Source organism: Erpetoichthys calabaricus, chromosome 1, assembly GCF_900747795.2.
Source record: "Erpetoichthys calabaricus chromosome 1, fErpCal1.3, whole genome shotgun sequence".
In the NCBI taxonomy this organism is placed as follows: domain Eukaryota; kingdom Metazoa; phylum Chordata; class Cladistia; order Polypteriformes; family Polypteridae; genus Erpetoichthys; species Erpetoichthys calabaricus.
In genome coordinates this window covers 32814450-32836822 of record NC_041394.2, presented here as the reverse complement: position 1 = coordinate 32836822, position 22373 = coordinate 32814450, and the positions used below count along the sequence as shown (strand labels likewise).

Sequence of the window (22373 nt, the reverse complement as noted above, 5' to 3'; positions counted from 1 at the left end):
AATAATGTTCAAAGTGTACTCATGTTATCATGTTTACATAAACACACACACACACAGATATAATTCCAAAAATGGTATTTTCGGACTCTGGGAGGTCTAAAACGTCGAGATTCATCAAAATTTCGAAATCAAAATTTTGGACGATTATAGTACTTTCCCTACGAGAAAATAAATCGGACTCAGAGGGGGTCTAAAACGTTGAGATTCATCAAAATCTCGAGGTTGGATTTTGGATGATTACAATACTTTCCCTATACTTCATATACGAGAAAGTAAAAAACACAAAAAATTTGCACTTTTTAATAATATGCATTCCAACATTCATTGTTTTTCATAGAGAATGTATGCTTAATTCTAATATAATTAGCTACAGTAAAGGGTAGTTGGTATGAGATTCCCCAGTTAGTGACATGACAAAAATTTCCTCAAATAACATTCTTTCTAAGTACTACACAGCTACACAGTTCTCATTTTATAACTCAAATGATTTCTTGTTAATAAAGACCAAGACACCTTCAATATGATCCTGAAGTAACAGAACATATAAATGTACTGTCATAAAACAACACACATACATAGTACAGATCTGTCAGCATCCTAAAATGTTAAAAAGTGTACATACTTGTGAAAATAATGCACATGCATGGTTCAGATCGGGAGATCACAACCATTCCTAGGCCCAGTGGAGGAAAGTCCCATGCTGTCTACTGAGATACAGCTCGCTCTCTCTCGACTTCTCTTGAACAAATGAATGAAAAACGTAGTGGGCTTTCATAAACTTGTTTATGTAACCATATGTGCAGACATTTATGTTGGCAGTCTGAGTTTATATATGTATTCAATAATGGCTCTGTCTCAAAAAGTTTGTCAGGACAGCAAGCAAAGTGACTGCCATCATAATAGGTAGAACACCAAAACACATGACGCATGGTTTCAACAAAACATGTCCATGTGACAGAATTACTGGAGTGATTTTTTTTTCCCCCTTGAGAGTTTTATTTAAAGACAAATATCAGGCAGATATACACTAAATAGCTCATGAAAATGGATAAACCTACATATGTTATTGTGAAAAATGCATACAGCCAACTGGTAAATGCATTAGCACATGTCTCAGCATACTCACGAGTGTAAATATAGCCAAATGCTTTTTAGCTTGAGTTGTTATTGCAGATAAACATTAAATTCACAGTGCCAGGGAGTGGGAAGATATTGATTGTTGGTGCTCTTAGATTTTGTGTGTTTTATGGTATATAAAACACTACTGTTTTAATTGTTTGTGCTGTTTACTTCCACAGGTACTATGCTGATTAGCTAACATTTTTAAACATCAGTGCAAGTATATATACAGGACTCAAGTGCAAGAAAAAGCTCAGAATTGTTTAGATTCTGTAAAGATGGTACACATTTTTGAATTTCTCATAAGAACAAGATCCTTGTGACCATTGTAACCAAATAAATCAAAAGCAATCTGCATAAATAAACTGGTCCTCACAAGTGACATCTGAAATTTGCCTACTGCATGTCAGGATTCATTCTTCTCTATTTCTCCAGATGACACAAGGAGGACATTTAAACAAGTTAATGGCCACAAAGAAGCTGGCCCTGAGAATGTTTCAAAAAAGACAACAATTTCTGCCCCATTAACAACAAAACTGGACTGTCTCTGTGACTATAAACCGACAACAATAGATAGATAGATACTTTATTAATCCCAAGGGGAAATTAACAAACTAATTGCCATTATGATGAAATTTTTTGAAAGACTGGTGCTGTGACATATTAAATCAAATATTTCAGATAGCATGGACTACCTTCAGTCTGCATATCATCATAACCAATCCACAGAAGATACCATATACCTTGCACTTCATACCACCCTGGCACACTCTTTATACAGTACAGCTCAATATTTAACAATGTTATAATGGTCAACAAGGTTGTAAACTTGGGACCTTATACTACCCTCTACAAAGTTCAAACTCACTAGCTATAAGACATCCAGGTATGACATCTGCTCAGCTCAAGATTGTAAAGGACTACACAGTGTGGTTAATATAGTGTAGATGTTTAATAATTTACTTTACATTTCTGTGTGTCAGTAAAGATCTCAGAGATCCTGTACAGTCACTATTCTCCTTCTATTCTATTTCTGTCTATGGGTCAGAACATTACCCACCAACCTAAAAACTGCATGATTATTTGTGTGTATGCATATTATACATATCTCTGTCTTAAGTTCAACATACCTGTTCATTATTTGAATTGCATGTTCTCTTATCTTTCCAATGTTGCTGAATGAATAAGGGAATTTGCCCTCTGTGCCACATTATATTTATACCCCAATAAAACAGGAAATCATGTATTACTACTTGAAAGTTCATTAACAGTCTGATCAACTTAACTCAATAATCATGGTACATGTGGTTTTGGTTAAAAATAATTTCTTAAGGATGTTTTTTTCCTCAGGAGAAAAAAAAAAAAAAAGTTCAAGTAAAGGTTGGATCTCTCTATTTTTTTTTTTTTTTTTTAGTGTGAGTTTTAGAAAATTCACCAAAATGTCAAATTTTAATCCTTTCTTTTTCTACTCATCTTTCCCAATGGTGCTAATAACTGCATATACATACACATATACACACGTGTTCACACACTATAAAGACAAAACAACACACAGCTTCTTTGAGCAAAACAAACAAGGTCAAACCAGAAACTACTGTATTAAACATTTTGATATCCAAAAATTAACAAAAAACAACAAAAACATACACATCTCAGCATTGTTTACTGTTATCAGAAACAGAGAAAGAAAGTGAGAGAAAGAAAGAGAAAGAAACACACTCACTATTACTAGAAACTTTAAAATAAGCTTAAACCGAAGTCTAATCAACCAAAACTTTTACCAAGATTTATTTAGTAAATGCTTGAAAATATTAGTATGTGGGCATGCAGGAAAGGAAGAACTGATTTAGTTCAAAACAAAAAATTATCATATGGGGTGGGGGGTGACTTGTTTTCAATCCTATCTTTTGTAAAAATTGATCTATTTGTATGGAATGATTACAATAAAATTAATAAAATTAAAAAAAAAAAAAATCATAAATATAAATTCTAATACAAAAAAGAGAGCCTTCAACCCAAGTGTGTTAAACTAGCCTGAAACAGAGAAAATGACTTATAATTTCCATAGGATTAAAAACATTCCAAAGTATGAAGTACATTTAACATTACTACACAAGTAGCATTTGCAACTCCTCCGGTCTTCTACTCTCCCATTAACAGCCACTCATAATCTTCACGCCCTTTAAAGCATCGTTATCCAGCTTGCACAGAAGGGTTGGCCCAAGGGACTCTCCCTTTCATTGGATCATGCATTGCACTGCTTTTCCTTCTCTCTCTAAGCCAGGGAATCGCCAACCCAGAGCCACCCCCACCCTACCCAGGTCTTCAGCAGATGGAGAGTAAGCAACAGTACCAAAAAAAAAAAAAAAAAAAAAAAAAAAAAAAAAAAAAAAAAAAAAAAGGGGTGGGGGTGTATTATGGAAAGCAGAAGGTCAGCAGGGAAGTAGAAAATAGAATGGCCAAACACTCACACTATTGTAATGTCCAGGTCAGACAAAAGGAGAAGGGGCTGGACAGACCAGCTGTGGGCAAGTGCTCAAATTACAGTACACAAGTACTCATTCTGGTCGATCTGCCTGTTCCTTTGGTGAACAAGGTCACCTGGTTATAAACTGCTGCCATAATACAAATGACAACTTTTGCTGTACTTACAAGGGATCCACAACTTGATATTTCATGCAAAGTTCTAATTATGAAAACTGGTCAGTATCATTTAACATACATTTAAGACTTACACATTTTCATGTTGACCTACTGACAGACTTACGGTACCTTTACATGATGACCTTCTACATAACGTGTGGCATCTCGAAAAAGCCTGTACATCACAAAGCCATGTGGGTCAATACTGTCAATCAGAGGAAATGCAGTCTGGTTTTTAAAAAAAAAAAAAAAAAAAAAAAAAAAAAAGATTATGAAATACAATTACAAAAATAAAGAGTATAAATACAAAAATAATTGAATAAATAGTATTTATTTGGTTTAAGAGAAATGAAATGGAAAATGAGAATGTATATGAAAACGTCATCTTAATAATATTACAGCAGCACCCTTGGCTTGAATCCTGTGCCCATTTGAAGTTATAATTATACTTTGTATTGTTCATTAATAACTTGAGGAAAAAAAAAAGAATATTGCTTAACCAATAATCAAAAATGATATTTAATCACATCTTACAGCTTTAAAAAAAAATCTTGACCAAGTAATTTTTTTTCTAACAAAGAATTTATTACTATACCCGAGGTAAAATATAAATTAAAAATAAATACATTATAAAAGGTTAAAATCTTTAACATATGCATTAACTGTTCAAAGTGATTAAGGTTTTGGACTTGCTAATAACACTGTGTGATCATAAGCCCTTTTCACCTCCCTGTATTCCAAAAGAAAGATCAAAAGTAAATGTAACCAATTGTATCTCAAATACTGTATGTTGCCATGGATAAAGGCATCAGCCAAATAATAATAACAACAACAGCAGCAGCATGATGGTAAACACATTTATCTTGGATAAAATGTAATCTAATATTATTATGAACACCTCTAGTAATACCAACATATAACTGATGTTAATTGTTAGCTTCATCCATTTGCTTTCAAAGCACAATGCACTGGTCTACTAAGACTACACATATAGTTAACTTGCATACATAACTGTACACATATGTTAAGAGCCATATGGACAATGCATAATCTACCTGAACTATTCAAGGACCTACCACTGGAAACCTTGTTTTCTATCCTTGAAAAGACTCTTTGGTCCTAATGCATGAATGGACACAAAAAGTAACTTTAAACAATTGAATAAATAATGATGTTCTGATGTTTAATAATGCAAAAACCCTTGTGCCCCTTCCGCATGTTTTAGAAGAAAAATTACATACCATTGCTAAGTACACTTATGGATTAAACTTTTACACAACTAATCACAACTAAATTCAAAATCCTGTTAAAACTTTGCTGGACATTCCTTGTTGCTAAATGATTTAAATGTCACACCATGTTTATCCAGTCCTGATTTCTAGAACTCTATTCTTAACTTTCTGCCAAATGTGGATATATTGCCTGTAGGTATTAAAGAATAAATAAAAGTGTGTTTATGGTAAAACAAAAATTAAATTATTTTGACTAATCTATAATGAACTTGACAGCAAAATAAAAAAAATTATTGGTTAAGCAAATTAAAATAACCATCGTCAATTCAGTTAAAAGCAACCTTAAACAAAACATACATATGTACTTCTACACAGTACTATACTCAAGAAACATTTAAAACAGTTACTATTAAATAACAGAGATGAGGCCCACAAAAGAAATTTAATGAGTAAAATGTTTTCACTGTTGTCTAAGTGCAATAAGTATTGTAATTACTGATTTACAGTAAACCCTGTGAAACGGTTGCTTTGCATTTGAGTCATCGGTAGAAAACAGAAGAAATATGAAAGATAAAAACTACTAGAGGAGTTCAAGTTTGTCCTATTTTACTTTAAATTTACAGTCATTACATTCATTCAGAATTTACACTGGTGCCCCAAAATTGTTTCCCACCTTGCACCTGAAGAATGTATCCAACCACCCTGCTATAAAAAACTGAATTGTAGATTTTAGAGTACATGTAGGCAAGTATGAAATGAACAATTTTTATTTTGCTTTGTATGAATACAAAAAAAAAAAAATATTTCAAGCTATTGATCTTGCCCCTGGTTTTTAAAACAGTCACCACTGCACTCTGAACAGTCTTGATCTAACATAGCTTAAAAAAAATCCCCCTTTAGCCCACCAGATGTCCTCAGGCAGAGTAGCACAAAAGACTACCCCCCATGCAGTCCATGTGGACATCTCCTTCACAAAAAAAGGGGGGGGGGGGGGGCAGCATAGCACATTAAAATGCTACAGATTATGGTAGCAGACATCTGTTGGCAATAAAAAAAACACTGGAAAACCATCAATGTGTTTGAAGCAAAGATCACTAGTACAAGTAAAAGATGAAAAAATCAATATTTCAATCAAACAGGTGTAAGAACCTCCTTAGTTCACTAAACAATAGCATATAATAATTTGGAGAAAAGTGATCTTCGTAAATTAGAAAATAACACAAACACAAGCTCTGAATGAGTATGTTTTTGATTCATACTACAAAAATCAATTAATTATTACCATCTCTAAACTTCCATGTAAGCCATAATTAACTATAGGTTTCATTTTGACAACTGATTAAAGTTTCATTTGCTGCTTATGTCAAATATTTGACAGGGTTTAACTTGTTAAATTTATTGTAACTATTATTTATATTTTTGCCAGCAGCTGACCAGCTGTTGCTTCAACTGCCAAAATGCAATTTCTAAGAGAAAAAAGTGGCACAGAAGGTTGCTGTTTCAAAGCAGCGTACTTGTCAGATGTCTGCCCAGTGAAATACAAGTAATTAGCTACAGCAATAGAAAACAAATCTGCTTATGTTTATCAATACTACTGCTAAAGTGTCTTTTAATTTGTTTATGCTAAAGCAAATTCTCTTAAAAACATTACGAATGGTTACACTCCCCTTCACTAAAATAAAACACTGTGGTATTTACATAGTCTTTGCTAAGCAGACAAACTATTACAATTCTTAATATTTTATGAAGGAACAAAACACATCCATATGAATTTAACAGTCTACCAAATTTCTTACAAAAATGGCAAAGATGGAAGCAGTTTTGACCAGAGACCATGCAGTTTTATTAGTTTTCCTGCACCAGAAAAAATTGTCATACATGTAATTTACATAATATTAAATTACTTAAATAAAACCAGATGTTTCATATTTCTGAATTATACTTAAGAATTTAACAAACATTTGTTGAGCAAATATATCCTGTGGTGAAAGCAATACGTTGTTTATTTATCTTTTACATTTTAATATCAAGAAAATTTTGTCAAGTAATATGCTTGTGTTTTTCTAATTTTAGGTAGTAATATTAAAATTTTGAAGCTAATATTAATATAATTTTCATTTTGTTATCTCTCAGATGCGCTGATTGAATGTTTTGTTTATAATACCTTCACATGAAAAAAATGTTTCTATTTCAGAGGCTTGTGTTACCTCGCTTGATGAACATCACAAACAGGCCAGTGGATGATGGGAGTCAATATGTGTCTGCACCACATCCTGCAACATCTTGGCAACACAGACACCTATGTAACGGTGTGTGGACTGCAGCTCACAGTTTAACACAATCATCCCTGAACTCCTCCACTCTAAAAATTGCCCAGCTTTCTGTCCCTGCCTCCACTTGTCACTTACTCTAAACTCAGTTTTAGCCCCCATACAATTGGCACCGGTGCCCCCCAAGGATGTTTGCTTTCTCACACTACTCTTCTCCATCTATTCTAAAAGACTGCACCTCTAAGGACCTCTTTGTCAAACTCTTCAAATATGCGGATGACACAATCATTATTGGACTCATCAGGAATGGTGACAAGTCTGCATATGGAAGGGAGGTTGAGCAGCTGGTCCTTTGATGTGCGGAGAACAATTTGGAGCTAAACATGTTCAAAACTGTGGAGATGACAGTGGACTTCTGGACAGGCCCCTCAATATTACCTCCCCTCTCCATACTTAAAAATAAGGTAACAGTTGTGGAAACCTTCACATTTTTGTTCTCAATAATCATCCTGTACTTGACATGAAAAAACAATATAAACTCCAAATAAAAAAGGCACAGCATCAGATGTACTTCTTGTGACGACTGAGGGAGTTCAATTCACCACAGGAGGTGCTACTTCAGTTCTACATAGCAACCATTGAGTCAGTTCTAATGTTATCCAACACAGTAAGGTTTGGACCAGCAAATAAACAAAACAAGAACAGGTACAATGGATAGTCAGGTCTGCCAAAACGATCACTGGCACAAATCTACAGGCTAAACTACACCAAAACAAGCAGATATAAGAGCAGTTTCTTTCCACAGGTCATCAATCTCAGAAATGGTTAATTCGGCTGTCCATGTTCAGTATCGACACCCACGAGTCTTGGTGACATGTTCTTACATAACTAACAGATGGGTGCATTTAGGTTTTGTATGTCATTACAGGTGTTAATAGGTGATAATAGTGGGCTATAAAAACACACTGTCTAGCGAACTGACTGTAATACCAATTCTTAATAACAGGAGTAACACGGACAAGAATAAAAAAAATTATGAAAAAGAATTATATGCTGTGAAAACTGATATTAGCAAACAAATAACAGGAATAAAGGTGCATGTCTAGAAAAACTGCCTCCTATGTAATGTTGCCACTTAATATATAAAAATTTAAACAAATAAAACCATGTTGCTGTGAGTTTCCTTTTAGAATCAAAAGACATGCTGTAAGGTAGATAATATGAGTTGCAATATGAGTCAGAGTAGGTATGTGAATAAATGGGTTCAGCGGTGCTCTTCCAATTAATTGTTCTTCCAATGTGTATGTTTCTGCTGTAATAGGGTCCAGGCTGCTATGATTCTGTAGTAGCGAAAACAGGTACAGAAACCAGATGGGTGAAACTAATGGCTAAATGGGAACCATGGTAATATAGAGACTTATAAGCCAGTCATGTCAGTCAGTCATTATCTAACCCGCTATATCCTAACACAGGAACACGGGGGTCTGCTGGAGCCAATCCCAGCCAACACAGGGCGCAAGTCGGGAAAAAATCCTGGGCAGGGCGCCAGCCCACCGCAAGGCAGACACACACACGCGCGCACACTTTAGGGACAATTTAGGATCACCAATGCACCTAACCTGCATGTCTTTGGACTGTGGGAGGAAACCGGAGCACCCGGAGGAATCCCACGCAGACACGGGGAGAACATGCAAACTCCATGCAGGGAGGACTCGGGAAGCGAACCCAGGTCTCTAGAAATGTTATGTGTAGTGCAGGGGAAGTGTCAGCCCAATTTAAAGCACAATGACAAATGTAACATACAGTCGGTTCCACATAATGCTAATAATGCACAATTATGTTTGATGGGTTACTAAAAATAACCTAAACAAGTAGCATCTCACTGCAGTACAACAATATCGAGTTTAAGGGATATTTGAGTACTTCATTTTATTTTTCACCTTTTTTGAACACTGTACTAATACAAAGCTAGAAATTGTGGACCAGCAATGTAGTTATTGAAAAAAGGACAACACAGAGTATTTATTTAGTGTCTGATATAATTCATACAATGAACAATTCAACACATTTTAAAATGTATCACTGCCCTTTAGGTTTGACAGTCATACAGTATATGGACAAAGGTGGTTAGCTGAGTGTGGATGGGCAGAAAACATCTAGGCTCCCATTTTCACAAGTTAGCTAGGCATGCTCTAAGCACACTAGCAGAATGCTGACCCAATTCTGTGGAATGCTCTTCTATGGAGTACTCGATGACAGACTACACACAAGTTAAATTATTTACTAACTCCCAATTATGCGATTTGCTTTGTGTTGCTGATGTCAATGTTTTTATCTTCCCAATGTGCACATCAATCATACTTCTGCATTTTTAAAGCATCAGGACTGATAAAGGTATTAGTTTTTTTCAACTGGAACCATACTATCTATGTGTGTTCCAGTTGTGAAAAAGTAGGGGTTGCAAAGCAACTTGCATAGTACTACATGTTTGGTTAGATTCATGAGAATGTCATAAGGAGTCTGAATAATCATCACAAAAATGTAAATCAAAAAGTAAAAATACCTTAATCTGCTCAAATAAAAATGAAAGCAGAACCATACATATATAAGTGTTGTGCCAAACACTTGGGATAGCAATGTACCTGTGTGTTAGATGATATGCTTGAGGCATTTAAAACTATTGTCATTGATTTCACTTGCTAAAAATAAACAACCATTTTGCTAATGGTCACTTTGTCAACAAATAGTTAAGTGGTTATTAATCCGAATTATATGGTGTAGTGAATGCAAGAACAAATTACAAATGAGTTCCATTTTTGGGCTGAGGAAGAAGCTAATACTAGAAGCTTTGGTCACATTTATTTTTACAAACTTTAAAAGCGTTTATCTTCATTTAAAAATAAAAAGGTTGTTTTTCTGAAATTGTGTAATCCATATGACTTACCACTTACAGTATTTTAAGGAGCAACCACCCACAGTAAAGCAATTCAATTAATGCAAAAAAGTTTTATGAAATTTGAGAAAAAAAAATCAGGATACATTATAATGCAGATATATTCATAAATATGCTGATTCATGATGGACTACAGATCACACATCAATTAGTAGAATAGAAAATAAAAAAAAAATAAAAAAGGGCGAGGTTGTTGGAAAATCATACTTTTCCCCACTTTTGTTAATTTACTTGCTAATTCAGATTGTCTTCAGCAACATTTCCATAGGAATGATCATTGCTTTCAAAAAAGAAGACAAAACAATATTGAAATTACACTTGGAGATATACAGAATTAATATACACTAAGGAAAATATACATATATTAACAAAGATATAGTGAATATACCTGTATTTGTACAGTTAGGTCCATAAATATTTGGACAGGACAACTTTTTTCTAATTTTGGTTCTGTACATTACCACAATGAATTTTAAATGAAACAACTCAGATGCAGTTGAAGTGCAGAATTTAAGCTTTAATTCAGTGGGGTGAACAAAACGATTGCATAAAAATGTGAGGCAACTAAAGCATTTTTTAACACAATCCCTTCATTTCAGGGGCTCAAAAGTAATTGGACAAATTAAATAACTGGAAATAAAATGTTCATTTCTAATACTTGGTTGAAAACCCTTTGCTGGCAATGACAGCCTGAAGTCTTGAACTCATGGACATCACCAGATGCTGGGTTTCCTCCTTTTAATGCTCTGCCAGGCCTTTACTGCAGCGTCTTTCAGTTGCTGTTTGTTTGTGGGCCTTTCTGTCTGAAGTTTAGTCTTCAACAAGTGAAATGCATGCTCAATTGGGTTAAGATCAGGTGACTAACTTGGCCATTCAATAATTTTCCACTTCTTTTCTTTAAAAAACTCCTGGGTTGCTTTGGCTGTATGTTTTGGGTCATTGTCCATCTGTATCATGAAACGCCGCCCAATCAATTAGACTGCATTTGTGGAAACCTTCACATTTTTGTTCTCAATAATCATCCTGTACTTGACATGAAAAAACAATATAAACTCCAAATAAAAAAGGCACAGCATCAGATGTACTTCTTGTGACGACTGAGGGAGTTCAATTCAACACAGGAAGTGCTACTTCAGTTCTCTCTGAACTGAATGTCTCTGAACACCTCAGAATTCATTCGGCTGCTTCTGTCCTATGTCACATCATCAATAAACACTAGTGTCCCAGTGCCACTGGCAACCATGCACGCCCAAGCCATCACACTGCCTCCACCGTGTTTTAGATGATGTGGTATGCTTTGGATAATGAGCTGTTCCACACCTTCTCTATACTTTTTTCTCGCCATCATTCTAGTAGAGGATGATCTTGGTTTCATCTGTCCAAAGAATGTTTTTCCAGAACTGTGCTGGCTTTTTTAGATGTTCTTTAGCAAAGTCCAATCTAGCCTTTCTATTCTTGAGGCTTACGAGTGGCTTGCACCTTGCAGTGCACCCTCTGTATTTACTTTCATGCAGTCTTCTCTTTATGGTAGACTTGGATATCGATACGCCTACCCCCTGGAGAGTGTTGTTCACTTGGTTGGCTGTTGTGAAGGGGTTTCTCTTCACCATGAAAATGATTCTGCGATCATCCACCACTGTTGTCTTCCGTGGACATCCAGGTCTTTTTGTGTTGCTGAGTTCACCAGTGCTGGTTTTCTTTCTCAGGATGTACCAAACTGTAGATTTCACCACTCGTAATATTGTAGCAATTTCTCGGATGGGTTTTTTCTGTTTTCGCAGCTTAAGGATGGCTTCTTTCACCTGCATGGAGAGCTCCTTTGACCGCATGTTGTCTGTTCACAGCAAAATCTTCAACATGCAAGCACCACACCTCAAATCAACTCCAGGCCTTTTATCTGCTTAATTTATAATGACATAACGATGGACTTGCCCACACCTGCCCATGAAATAGCCTTTGAGTGAATTGTCCAATTACTTTTGAGCACCTGAAATGAAGGGATTGTGTTAAAAAAATGCTTTAGTTGCCTCACATTTTTATGCAATCATTTTGTTCACCCCACTGAATTAAAACTGAAAGTCTGCACTTCAACTGCATTCAACTGGTTTCATTTAAAATTCATTGTGGTAATGTACAGAAACAAAATTAGAAAAAAGTTGTCTCTGTACAAATATTTTTTTTATACTGTATATAAATATATACGAAAATGTTATGCAACTGCTCTCCAGACAACATTGACCGATGATGAGCCATGGGGATGTACTACAAGGGATATTTAAACCTGCAGCACTGGAACATGAACATTTTTAATGGAATAGATTAGATGAGTCATGTTACAATGGAACTGTGTTTTGCATACACAGATTTTGTTTTTGTCATTATACATGTTTATGATGTCTTGTAAATGTAATACCTATCTTGGAATGTTACTGTGGCAGATCGTGTTTCAACATAGGACAGAGGGTGGTGACTGGCCAGGATTGTACAAAATTACATTTGCTCCATATCTTTCTTAGGCTTCTGTTCAGGGTCTTTTATGCAGAGACTGGGTATTCAGTTATCATTACAACTGTACTAACAGTAATTTCCAAACTAGAGTCAAATATAAAGTCAGTGTATAAACTAGGAACAATTAGTTTATTTTACCTTTAAAGCTCTATTCATATACTATAGTAAACAGTCATTGTGTCTTTCACAGTTATGTGCACTGCTGTATATGCTGATCAATTTAGAAGTCCTGGGTAAAAATTCTAAGCATGAAAGATAACATTTTTTTCAATGCTGTCATCCGACACAACATTAAATGAAGTTCAACACAGACATGAAAACACTATTGCTTACAACAGATTTTTTTTTTTTTATATTGTTCTTGTGGACAGAGATTTAAACTTTGATCATAGTGATAGACAGAAATAGGACAAACTATTGAGGACTATGCACATCAAATCTGGAAGGACTGAGGAAAAAACATACTTATATACATGTAACACAGAAAAGAAGATGAAACTTTATCGCATATTACTTTGAATATGTAAAAATATTTTGCATTTAGCAAACTGACTTCAGGCATTTTGTATTTAATTTTTGGAAGTTAAAATTTTTTTAATATTACTTAAATAACAGTATATTTAACAACTAGCAAATTACATCACTACTTAGAAGGCAAGTCTGAAGTGGATGGTTTAAATCATGAGAACATACAAAATACTTCACTTTATGAATTTAGTTAATACTGTGCAAAATGTGCATTCTGAAAGGTTTCCTTTACAAACTCTCCGCAAAAAGGTGGTCACTGTAAAAACAATTATGATATGGAATGCATGAACATGGGGTTAATTGAAACTACATACTAGTTTACCAAAAGACTGCAAGTTTGAACTGGAAAAAAAATAGCACTATAATATATAAAAAAGAAAAAAACACCACATTTGATACAACTAAAAGAGGAAGAAATAGGAATTAAAATATCTACAAACAAATTAATATATGTTAGATTAGAAAACTACTTACCATTCCAGTTTCTGCTGTAAAAATTACAATCTCATAAAGTGGTGCAAGCTGTTGGAATAAATACTCAATTCCAGGTCTCTTTTTAAATCGCCATCCAGTTACCAACTAGCAAAGAAAAGGAGATAGTAGATTAGAAACTGTCTGTCTTAAACTAAAAATTCATTTGAAAGGATGCTTAGTACACCAGACTGAACAAAGTATATTCAAGTCAAAATGAAGAACCTGAAGATAAAACACTTAAGGTAAAATTACACAACATACAGTTTAATTGTTATGACCTATGATGGTCCAGGTCAGCTAAACAGTCCTTTGCAGCTTTTGGGATCCACTTGAACCCGGAAACACCGATTACATACCCAAGGATGAGTCAGACAAATGAGGACACATGCAGTCAGCAAGAGGTAGTGCAAGTGCATAGTACTTTTATTCACAAAAAACGAAGTGTCTAAAGTGCACTGCAGTCAATAAATCATCCATAAAAACAAGTGAGCAGTGGAGGTCAAAAAGTTCAAAATCAAAAAATAAAATCATCCCTTAATACCTCAGTGAAAATTAATGTCAGAAATATCCTTAAAAAAAGGCTCTGTGCTCCCCTTAAAATGTCAATCAACAGGCACAGACCATCCTTAAATTCTGCTTGGGTTCCTGCTGCTTCCATTTACTTTAAATACTATATCATCTTTTTTGTTTGTTTCTATACATTCACAAACCAAGCAAAACATTTGATCATGCCTAATGACCTTGCAATTCATTTTATATAAACGTGTCACTATGAGTCCTACCCAAGGAAAGTTTTTTTTTAATATTAGTACTTTTTTTTTTTTTTTTTTTTTTTAAAAAAACATACCCTGAAAATCCAATACAGCACCCTGACTTAAATTACAACACACTTCAAGTAATGTATTAGGTATCTTTGGCTAAAAAAGATTTAGATTGAGTGTTTTTGGACATCAACCCCAAATAAATGTACAAAAGCAACACTGAAATTTTGTTTCCTGTGATGTTTATTTCAAAGCACTTAAATTCAAAATACACATTTTTACACTAAATCATTATGTTAAAATGTTTCCAAGAAAAAAAAATGGAAAGATGTTGTTTGTATAAGAATTCATTATCTGTTTTGTGGAACAAATTATTTAGGAAGACAAAAAATAATTGCCTATCAAAGACACTGCTGTCACTAGTGAATCATTAAAATATTAACCACCACATTTTCTGGATAAAAATACAGTTAAGGACAGCTGTAAAAATAGAGACTAAAGAGCATTTAAAATAAAATAATCTAAATGCATACATTTTGAAAGGGGTAGAAAGCAATATTAAAACATTTGGTTGTCTCACTGGATACCGTTTGTTTTATTATCAGAAAGCAGAAGCTACATCAAACCTCCCAGACACAGCCTAGAAAATGTCATCCTTTAAAAAACTCTGGTCAATTAACTATTCTGAAGGAGCTAATAAAGTTCAGTAGCTGAAAATGGAGTAAAGGAACCCCAGTTAACCAGATCAAGAGCTCTGCATAATAAATGCCTCCACGGATTTGAGGCACAAAAGAAGCCTTTAAATCAAAAAGAAATTTGTAAATGCTGGAGCCTGAGTAACAGAGTTTGTCAGTTCCAATGCATAACAGTGTTTTGTGGTCAAGTGAGACAATGATACATTTTTTGCCAAAGCTCATATAAAGATGTGGTACAAATAGAACTCTTCCCAGAGTTCCAAAAACACCATACCTACAGTGAACAATGGTGCTGGTAACATTATGATTGTCATCTCCAGAGACTGGGCATCAGGTCAAAAGAGACAAAAGAATGGGCTGTGGAAAAAACTAGCAAATATTGCAAGCAAACCTATTTCAGTTACTGTACTTAAAAAATTAAAGATTGGGCAAAAATTTCTGGGTTAATAGTCTCATGTGTGATCATTTAAAAAAATGATATTCTGAAAACATTTTTTAAAAATTGGTCTGTTTTATGAATTTTATAAATTAATTTTTAACAAGTAAATAATTTTATATATTATGTTTTTCAAAGATTTAACTGAAAACCTGCTTCAGGATTCTTAAATTATATTCGACAAGCTTAAACCTCACAACTTCTGATCAAAGGCATGTAAATGTTTTTCTAGGATGGTGTCTATACTGTCCTAATATGTGACTGAAAATCAAAGCAGGTTAAGAGTGGACACAAAACCTTTAGGGTGACAGTCTTTTTCAATACTCATAATCTGAAAATGGTTTCTGGTTACCATGTGAGTTAAAGCACACCTGTCAATGTATCAAGGTACCTAGGTTGAGTGTGCATAGAGATGGGACATGACAGGTGGTAGAGCCCAAAGCAGAAAAGTACAGATGGCTGTCTGACAAGGGTGAGGGGATTAAATGGACCCTTTCTGGAAAAAAAAAACACCTGTATGCCTGAAGCATTTAATGGTCAGTATTATATTATTAATGATTCAACAACTTTGAAAAATCTTTATAATAGATTCATAAACTAATGCTTAATATCTTACAAGTGCCTGGCGGTCTCCTTTAAACAAATGAAAATGTGCAATCCACAAAGGAAGGGCATATTTACAGTCCAGTAATACTTGATCAATGGACCAAAAAAGTGTACTGACATTTATGTGACGCTGTAGATGAGCACCCAGCAGACATCAAAAAAGTTGACTATATAGGCAGTAATTCAGATTATGGCATGTTGTATAGTAGGCTTTTCAGATTAACCTCTCTTCATGACAAAACACACACACAAATTACCTTCCAACATTACCACTGTGATTAATGGCAGTTGTTTACTTCTTCAGCACGAAACTACTTAAGTTTTTCACCAAATGCTTTCTTTTCCTAAACAAGCAAACTTACAAAACAAGTAAACTACAAGATTTCACCTTGTTTAAAAAAAAGTCCACAATAAACATTTGTACACTAATCAGGATTTTAACATTCCTTTGGGTGGCAGTCTTAATGTGGAAAGCTAAACCCTTCAATACATTATTCCAGTCATCTATAAATGGATGTGTTTTCTTTAAGACAACATTCACACCAAAAAAAATTACAATAATAACAGACTGTTACTCTTTTACAGCTCAAACTTCTAGAGTTTAATCATGGTCACTCACCGACCACTCTGGATGAAGTAGAACATCAGTCAGCTCTAGGACAAGTGTGTACGGTGGCTGATAGTATGGCTCCTTCAATGGGTCCGGGAGCAGTTTGGGACTAGTGGGTTCAATAATCATCTGCACAAATGAAGGAAAAAAAAAAACATTTACTTTGTATGTGTACACATACATATATACTCACTTAACATACACACACATATTATATATATATATATATATATTACACACATACATACATACACAAACACACATTAATATATACTCATTTTTATATATATCATATAGATAAAATGTACACACACACACACACACACACACACACACACACACACACACAGAGGAAATAAATACATTTTGTGTATAATGCAAAACTATAATCATTTACATATACTGATTATTAGTGAATTTATTTTAAACATAACGGGCAAAAAGTCAAAATGACACTGAAGCAAAACTTTATAACATGAAACAGATAAAACAGCCTTTTGAAATTTTAAAATGATATACTTCTGCAGCAGAAAACATTTACAACATTTTAAATAAAGACATTAAAATTTAGCTCAAATTTTTCAAAACACAAAGTAAGCCCCAGGGATGAGGATTATGCTCATGCCACTAACCTGTCTGTAATCTTTAAAATACTTGCAAGTCCTCCTTATCTGTTGAAACACTGGTGGGTCTGGAATGAATACATTAAAAAACATTTAAAAAAACAAAAAACAAAAACACAGACAATAGGAACGGCTCTCTTTATTAAACGCTTCCATAAAACCAACAAAATAAAAAGAAGTGAAGGTTCAAATATCCCAAAATGTCAAGATTTTTGTTATTCGGAGTTGGTCCAGTTTGCAAGAATTTTATAAATTAACTGGATTTTCCTAAGTGAAACATTTAAAGCATAACACTGATACTTTTTGAGATCATTTTTAACTGTTTATTCAAAGGCCATTAATGTAGTTATGCCGACAGTCTTACAAACAACCATAAATATAGTCAATTGTTAAATGTACTATAGTCAATTCATCACAACTAAAAGAAATCTGTATAATCTACAAACACTACTAGTTTATGAGCCTATGGAAACCTAATCAGCTTTTAAAGACTTCACCGGGCTTCTGAACTAGTGTTGGACAAATGCATTTTACTCAAAACCATTTACCATTTTTAGCTTCATTATTACACCTAGTACTGTGTGTTACAACTCCATTTTTAAATATTCTATTATAGGCATAGAATACTCCTTCTCAAACACTTGCATTCCTTTGCTTTTCATTGAACTTGACACTCATTCTGGCAAACTAGTAGGTGGTGCCCTATAACATTCATTGTACCTGGAGAACATAACGGTATATTTTTTGACAAGTGAAACTTAGTTTAAAAGAGTTTAGCTTTAAAGAGAAGGATTACCAAAAAAAAAGTTTCAGATTCCACTAAAGCCACATTAACCAAAAATCTAAATCGGCGTAGCTTGTGAAGTCAGCCCTAAGGGTAAGAATACAGTGCAGTCAGGTCTCACTCATTCAAATGGCATACCAATTATCATAACAAAAGGCAATGTAGCATAATGATGGCTTTTGCTTCTAACGTACCAAAAAAAAAAACCCACACACTTTTTTTGGTTGGGAGGGGGAGTTGATTAAGTTCCCACCCTTGCCTGCCTGTGCCCTCAATAACCACAGTCAGGGAAATGTTAATGCAGTAATCTCCAGGGAACACTGTTTAGTGATGCGATCATTGTCACACGCTCCAAACCAAACCTGTTCTCCTCTGAAAGAAATATATTTCTAAACGTCATCTGCTGCACCTCCAAATCTGCCAGCTCTCAAGGGAGAGTGAGGAACAGGGTATTGATGACAAAAACTGGTATAATATGGGGTCAGCAGAAAACGTGGTGTTAAGTTATAGGAACTCAACAAATGTTACTTGAGCAAGTCTATGTTAATTTCCTGAAGAAACTAACAGTTTACATTTGACACACATTAGTTACTAAACTGAATCTTAAACTATAACCACGTTTTAAAATTCATGAATTTATAATAAATATGGGCAAATTATGTTTTTTTGGAAGTTGTTAGGAAAAACTAAATAAATGCTCTTTATTAAAACAAACAAGCAAATATTCTATGTAGCTTAGTAAAACTGTTACAAAACAACTTTGGCAGTTAAAAACTAACAATAGACTATTTTATCTCATCTTAAACATTTTTAAATAACCAGATAAACAGATAAAATTAAAGTCAAACTCTCCTTAAAATTTGAAACTTTAAAAATATTCTTAGCATTCTAAAATAAGGCGCCAGAAAAGCTCATAACAAGCAGTTTACATATTTAAAATTGAAAACCTAAAGTGCAGTTAAATAATTTAAAATGTTTATGGCAGCACAGTGGATAACACTGCAGTCTCACACATAAAACAAACTGAGTTTGAATCTTGGCCCTATTAATGTATGGAACTGTCAACATATCCCATTGTCCATGTACATTTTTCTCTTGCATCCAATGAGAGGGAGGTAATGAAAACCATCGGCTTTAACTTGATATGAGTGAATGTAGATCTAAGCCAGTGTGTGCCTACCAAAAGACTGATGATTTCTACTATGATTCTAATGCTGCTGAACTCTTTTTTCCTGAAGCTGGATTAAGTGTGTTTAGGAAATGGATAATTTCTCATTGAACTTACATTTTAAAGTAAATAATTAGGTTCCATGAGCTATTACAAATTAAAAACAGTCTGATACAATACATTTTCACTTACACTGTAAATAAGACAGATTGCTTTATAGTACAGTAGTATGTAAATACAACACAACCAGTAATCTTTACAAAGTAATAAAAAATTAAATTTTAAATAGCAATGCATTATTAAATAAACAAACTTGTTTCACAAAATACCTAGAAAAAATAAAATTTTAAAAATCAAAAAAATATGTAACATATGTAGGACATATTTCTACCAAATTTACATTTCTTCAGTAAAGAAAGTTATTGATGCTTAAGTGGCAGCTAGAAACCAAGCCTGACAAACATTTATTTTTATGTTCCAACTGAAGACTTGCCTGAAATCAATGTTGATTTTATTTTACAGTACTTCTGTTGGCTTTTTTCTACAGAGTCACAACTGAGGAAAGGGGTTCTCTTTGTTAGGGTCACAATAACTGAGGAAGGAGTCTTAGAAAGGAACAGAGGCAATTGACTAATAATGACATATGCCACTTTGGTCAAGATGAAAGCCGCCATTGTTCGTTCCTCCAAAAGCCTGTTCATTCCCCTCTGGTTCAGCTGGTTGTTTTAAATAAACATCATTTTAAACTTCAGCAGCTTTCTGCCTCTCAATCTTCCCTGGTAGATTTGCCAGGATTGCTAGGCAATAGGGTAGGGGATGCCTGCAGAAGGCAAGGGATTACAGATCCATAAACTAAGTATATTGTATTTAATATGTGTTAGAGATTATGGTGGCCAGACAATCCACATGTATATTTGATAACATGTCAGATTTTGCAACATGGCAAAATCCAGTATGGCTATAAGCCAAAATAAAATTTACAAGCAACTGTCAAAATCAGGAAAAGAATGTGCCCGTAAATATCACATTTTTTATTTTAATAAAAGAAAGTAGTATTTTAACAGAATGATCCCCCCCCTCCCTCATTTCCCCCAGCTGCAAACTGCACTGCTCAAATATGGCAACACAAAACAACAAAGTATAGAAAAACCCCTGCATTAGACAAGAATACCTAGAAACTTCAAGGGCATTTGTCTCTACAAGTAGTTGAGGGCTGCATTTATAAGGCATTCAAGTTTGGAGTAAATAAATACCTGCTGCCAACAATGCTATAGTGAGATGACGACACAGAGAACTAAGTGGAGATAATTCTATTATTAACCACTGTTATTTTTGTTATGATGAGTGAAAAATATATTGTGCCTGGTGTCGCCTCTTCTATACTTTTATAAAATGAGACTGGAATGCATAAACATGTATTACCACACAAATCAACTAAATAGAAAATCTGCCATTATCAAATACATCCCCATCTGGCTTTATGCCTATCCAATCTGTCACCTACTGCCTATCTTTAACTTCAATTTAGATGCCATTAGTTTCTCTGGATACCCATTTTTTGTTCCTTTTAGATGCATGCTGGTCTTCATTCCCATTCAGTTCCATATCTCTTGGGAGAAGTCTCTCTAAATTTTGTTTAAGTTTTTACTGCAAAGAAATCTGTCTGCTTAGGGAGCAAGGAACCTGGCCAGCTGTAGGCTCTGAGACACTTCTTTTCACCCCCTGGGACTGGCCATTTAATTCATTGGCCCCCCGGTCATTATTAGACTTCATTACAATATCAGGCAGTATTAGCACATAACCCAACTTAGTCCCCAGGCACCACAGTCAAAGAGGGAAGAATTAATTAGGTGAGGACTACATCACATCCCTATTGTTCTGGCATCCTATTTCAAACAAGGACATGGGCAAAGTTAGTCTACTTGTTTCTGGATTTTTAGGTAGTAAATTTAATTAAAATTCATAAACAACAAAGTAGGCAGGGTATTTGAATAAAGATGTTTACTACTTGAAAATTTGTATTCTAGCAGGATATACATAATAAGTTTCATCCACAAAAAGACTATCTACCACACACAACACACAATTTTAAAAATATAACTAAAGTGCACATAATTATCAGCACAAAAGGAGGAGTTTGTCATCAGTAAACCCTGAGAGCAAACAGCAAGCGCGTTTCTATAAGTGTGATTGCAAAATAGTACTCATGTGTCCAAACTCAGGTGTCAAACTGTAGAATGCTATAGGCACCAAGATGATTATATTGGAGTGTTGCTGGGTTTTTCTAACCTTTCTTCCTTACTATCACAAGATTTCTTCACCAGCCAGCAGCAGATTTTCTAACCTGCTGAGAGGCTATCCGTTGTAACTACTTACACCAGCTGGCCTCAGAGCTACCATAAATGGCACTGTAAAGCAGATGAAGTAAAAAATTTAATAAGATTAAAGAAACAACAAAACTAAACAAACTTACCATTATCAAACTCATCAGGAATCTGGAGAGAATACAAAAAAGAAAGAATAAGTGAATGAACAAAGATATTTAATTTACCCAACTGCACATGGTGAGGAGGGGGTGTTCCTGTTTAGTTACACACTACAGAGCACCAGGTCTTCAATTACGAGTCAAATTAATCTCCAAACAGATGAATATTCAGATACATCTGCTATAGGCCTTTATCGCAGCTGGGGTCTCGGGCTACAGCCTAGGGGGGGCTTCAAAAGAACAGATCGCTGCATCCCCCCATAGAATGACGCAGTGGGGTAGCGTGGGAAACTTAGACTTGGGGCTTGAATTATAGGCTTGCTCTTAGAGGGCATGTGTGAGCATATGTAGTCCAGCAGACATGCATATTTTTACCTGTGAAAGCACACATGCACAGATTTTTGAAAAAATAATGGAAGCAAAATTGCAACACAGCACAAAGCATACATACAAGGTCTGTCATTAAATAAATGACAAA

The 22373-nt window shown here is 34.5% G+C and overlaps 1 protein-coding gene across 1 annotated transcript in view; it reads right to left on the bottom strand.

Annotated features, from left to right (window-relative positions):
• Positions 1-22373, bottom strand: part of timm50 (translocase of inner mitochondrial membrane 50 homolog (S. cerevisiae)) — a 67038-nt gene that overhangs the window by 13940 nt on the left and 30725 nt on the right. The window contains exons 4-8 of the mRNA XM_028797463.2: positions 21884-21905; positions 17468-17526; positions 16845-16964; positions 13728-13832; positions 3892-3990 (exon numbers count right to left, since the gene is read on the bottom strand). Of these exons, the coding sequence (XP_028653296.1) occupies positions 3892-3990; positions 13728-13832; positions 16845-16964; positions 17468-17526; positions 21884-21905 (405 nt within the window). The remainder of the gene's footprint in view (positions 1-3891; positions 3991-13727; positions 13833-16844; positions 16965-17467; positions 17527-21883; positions 21906-22373) is intronic.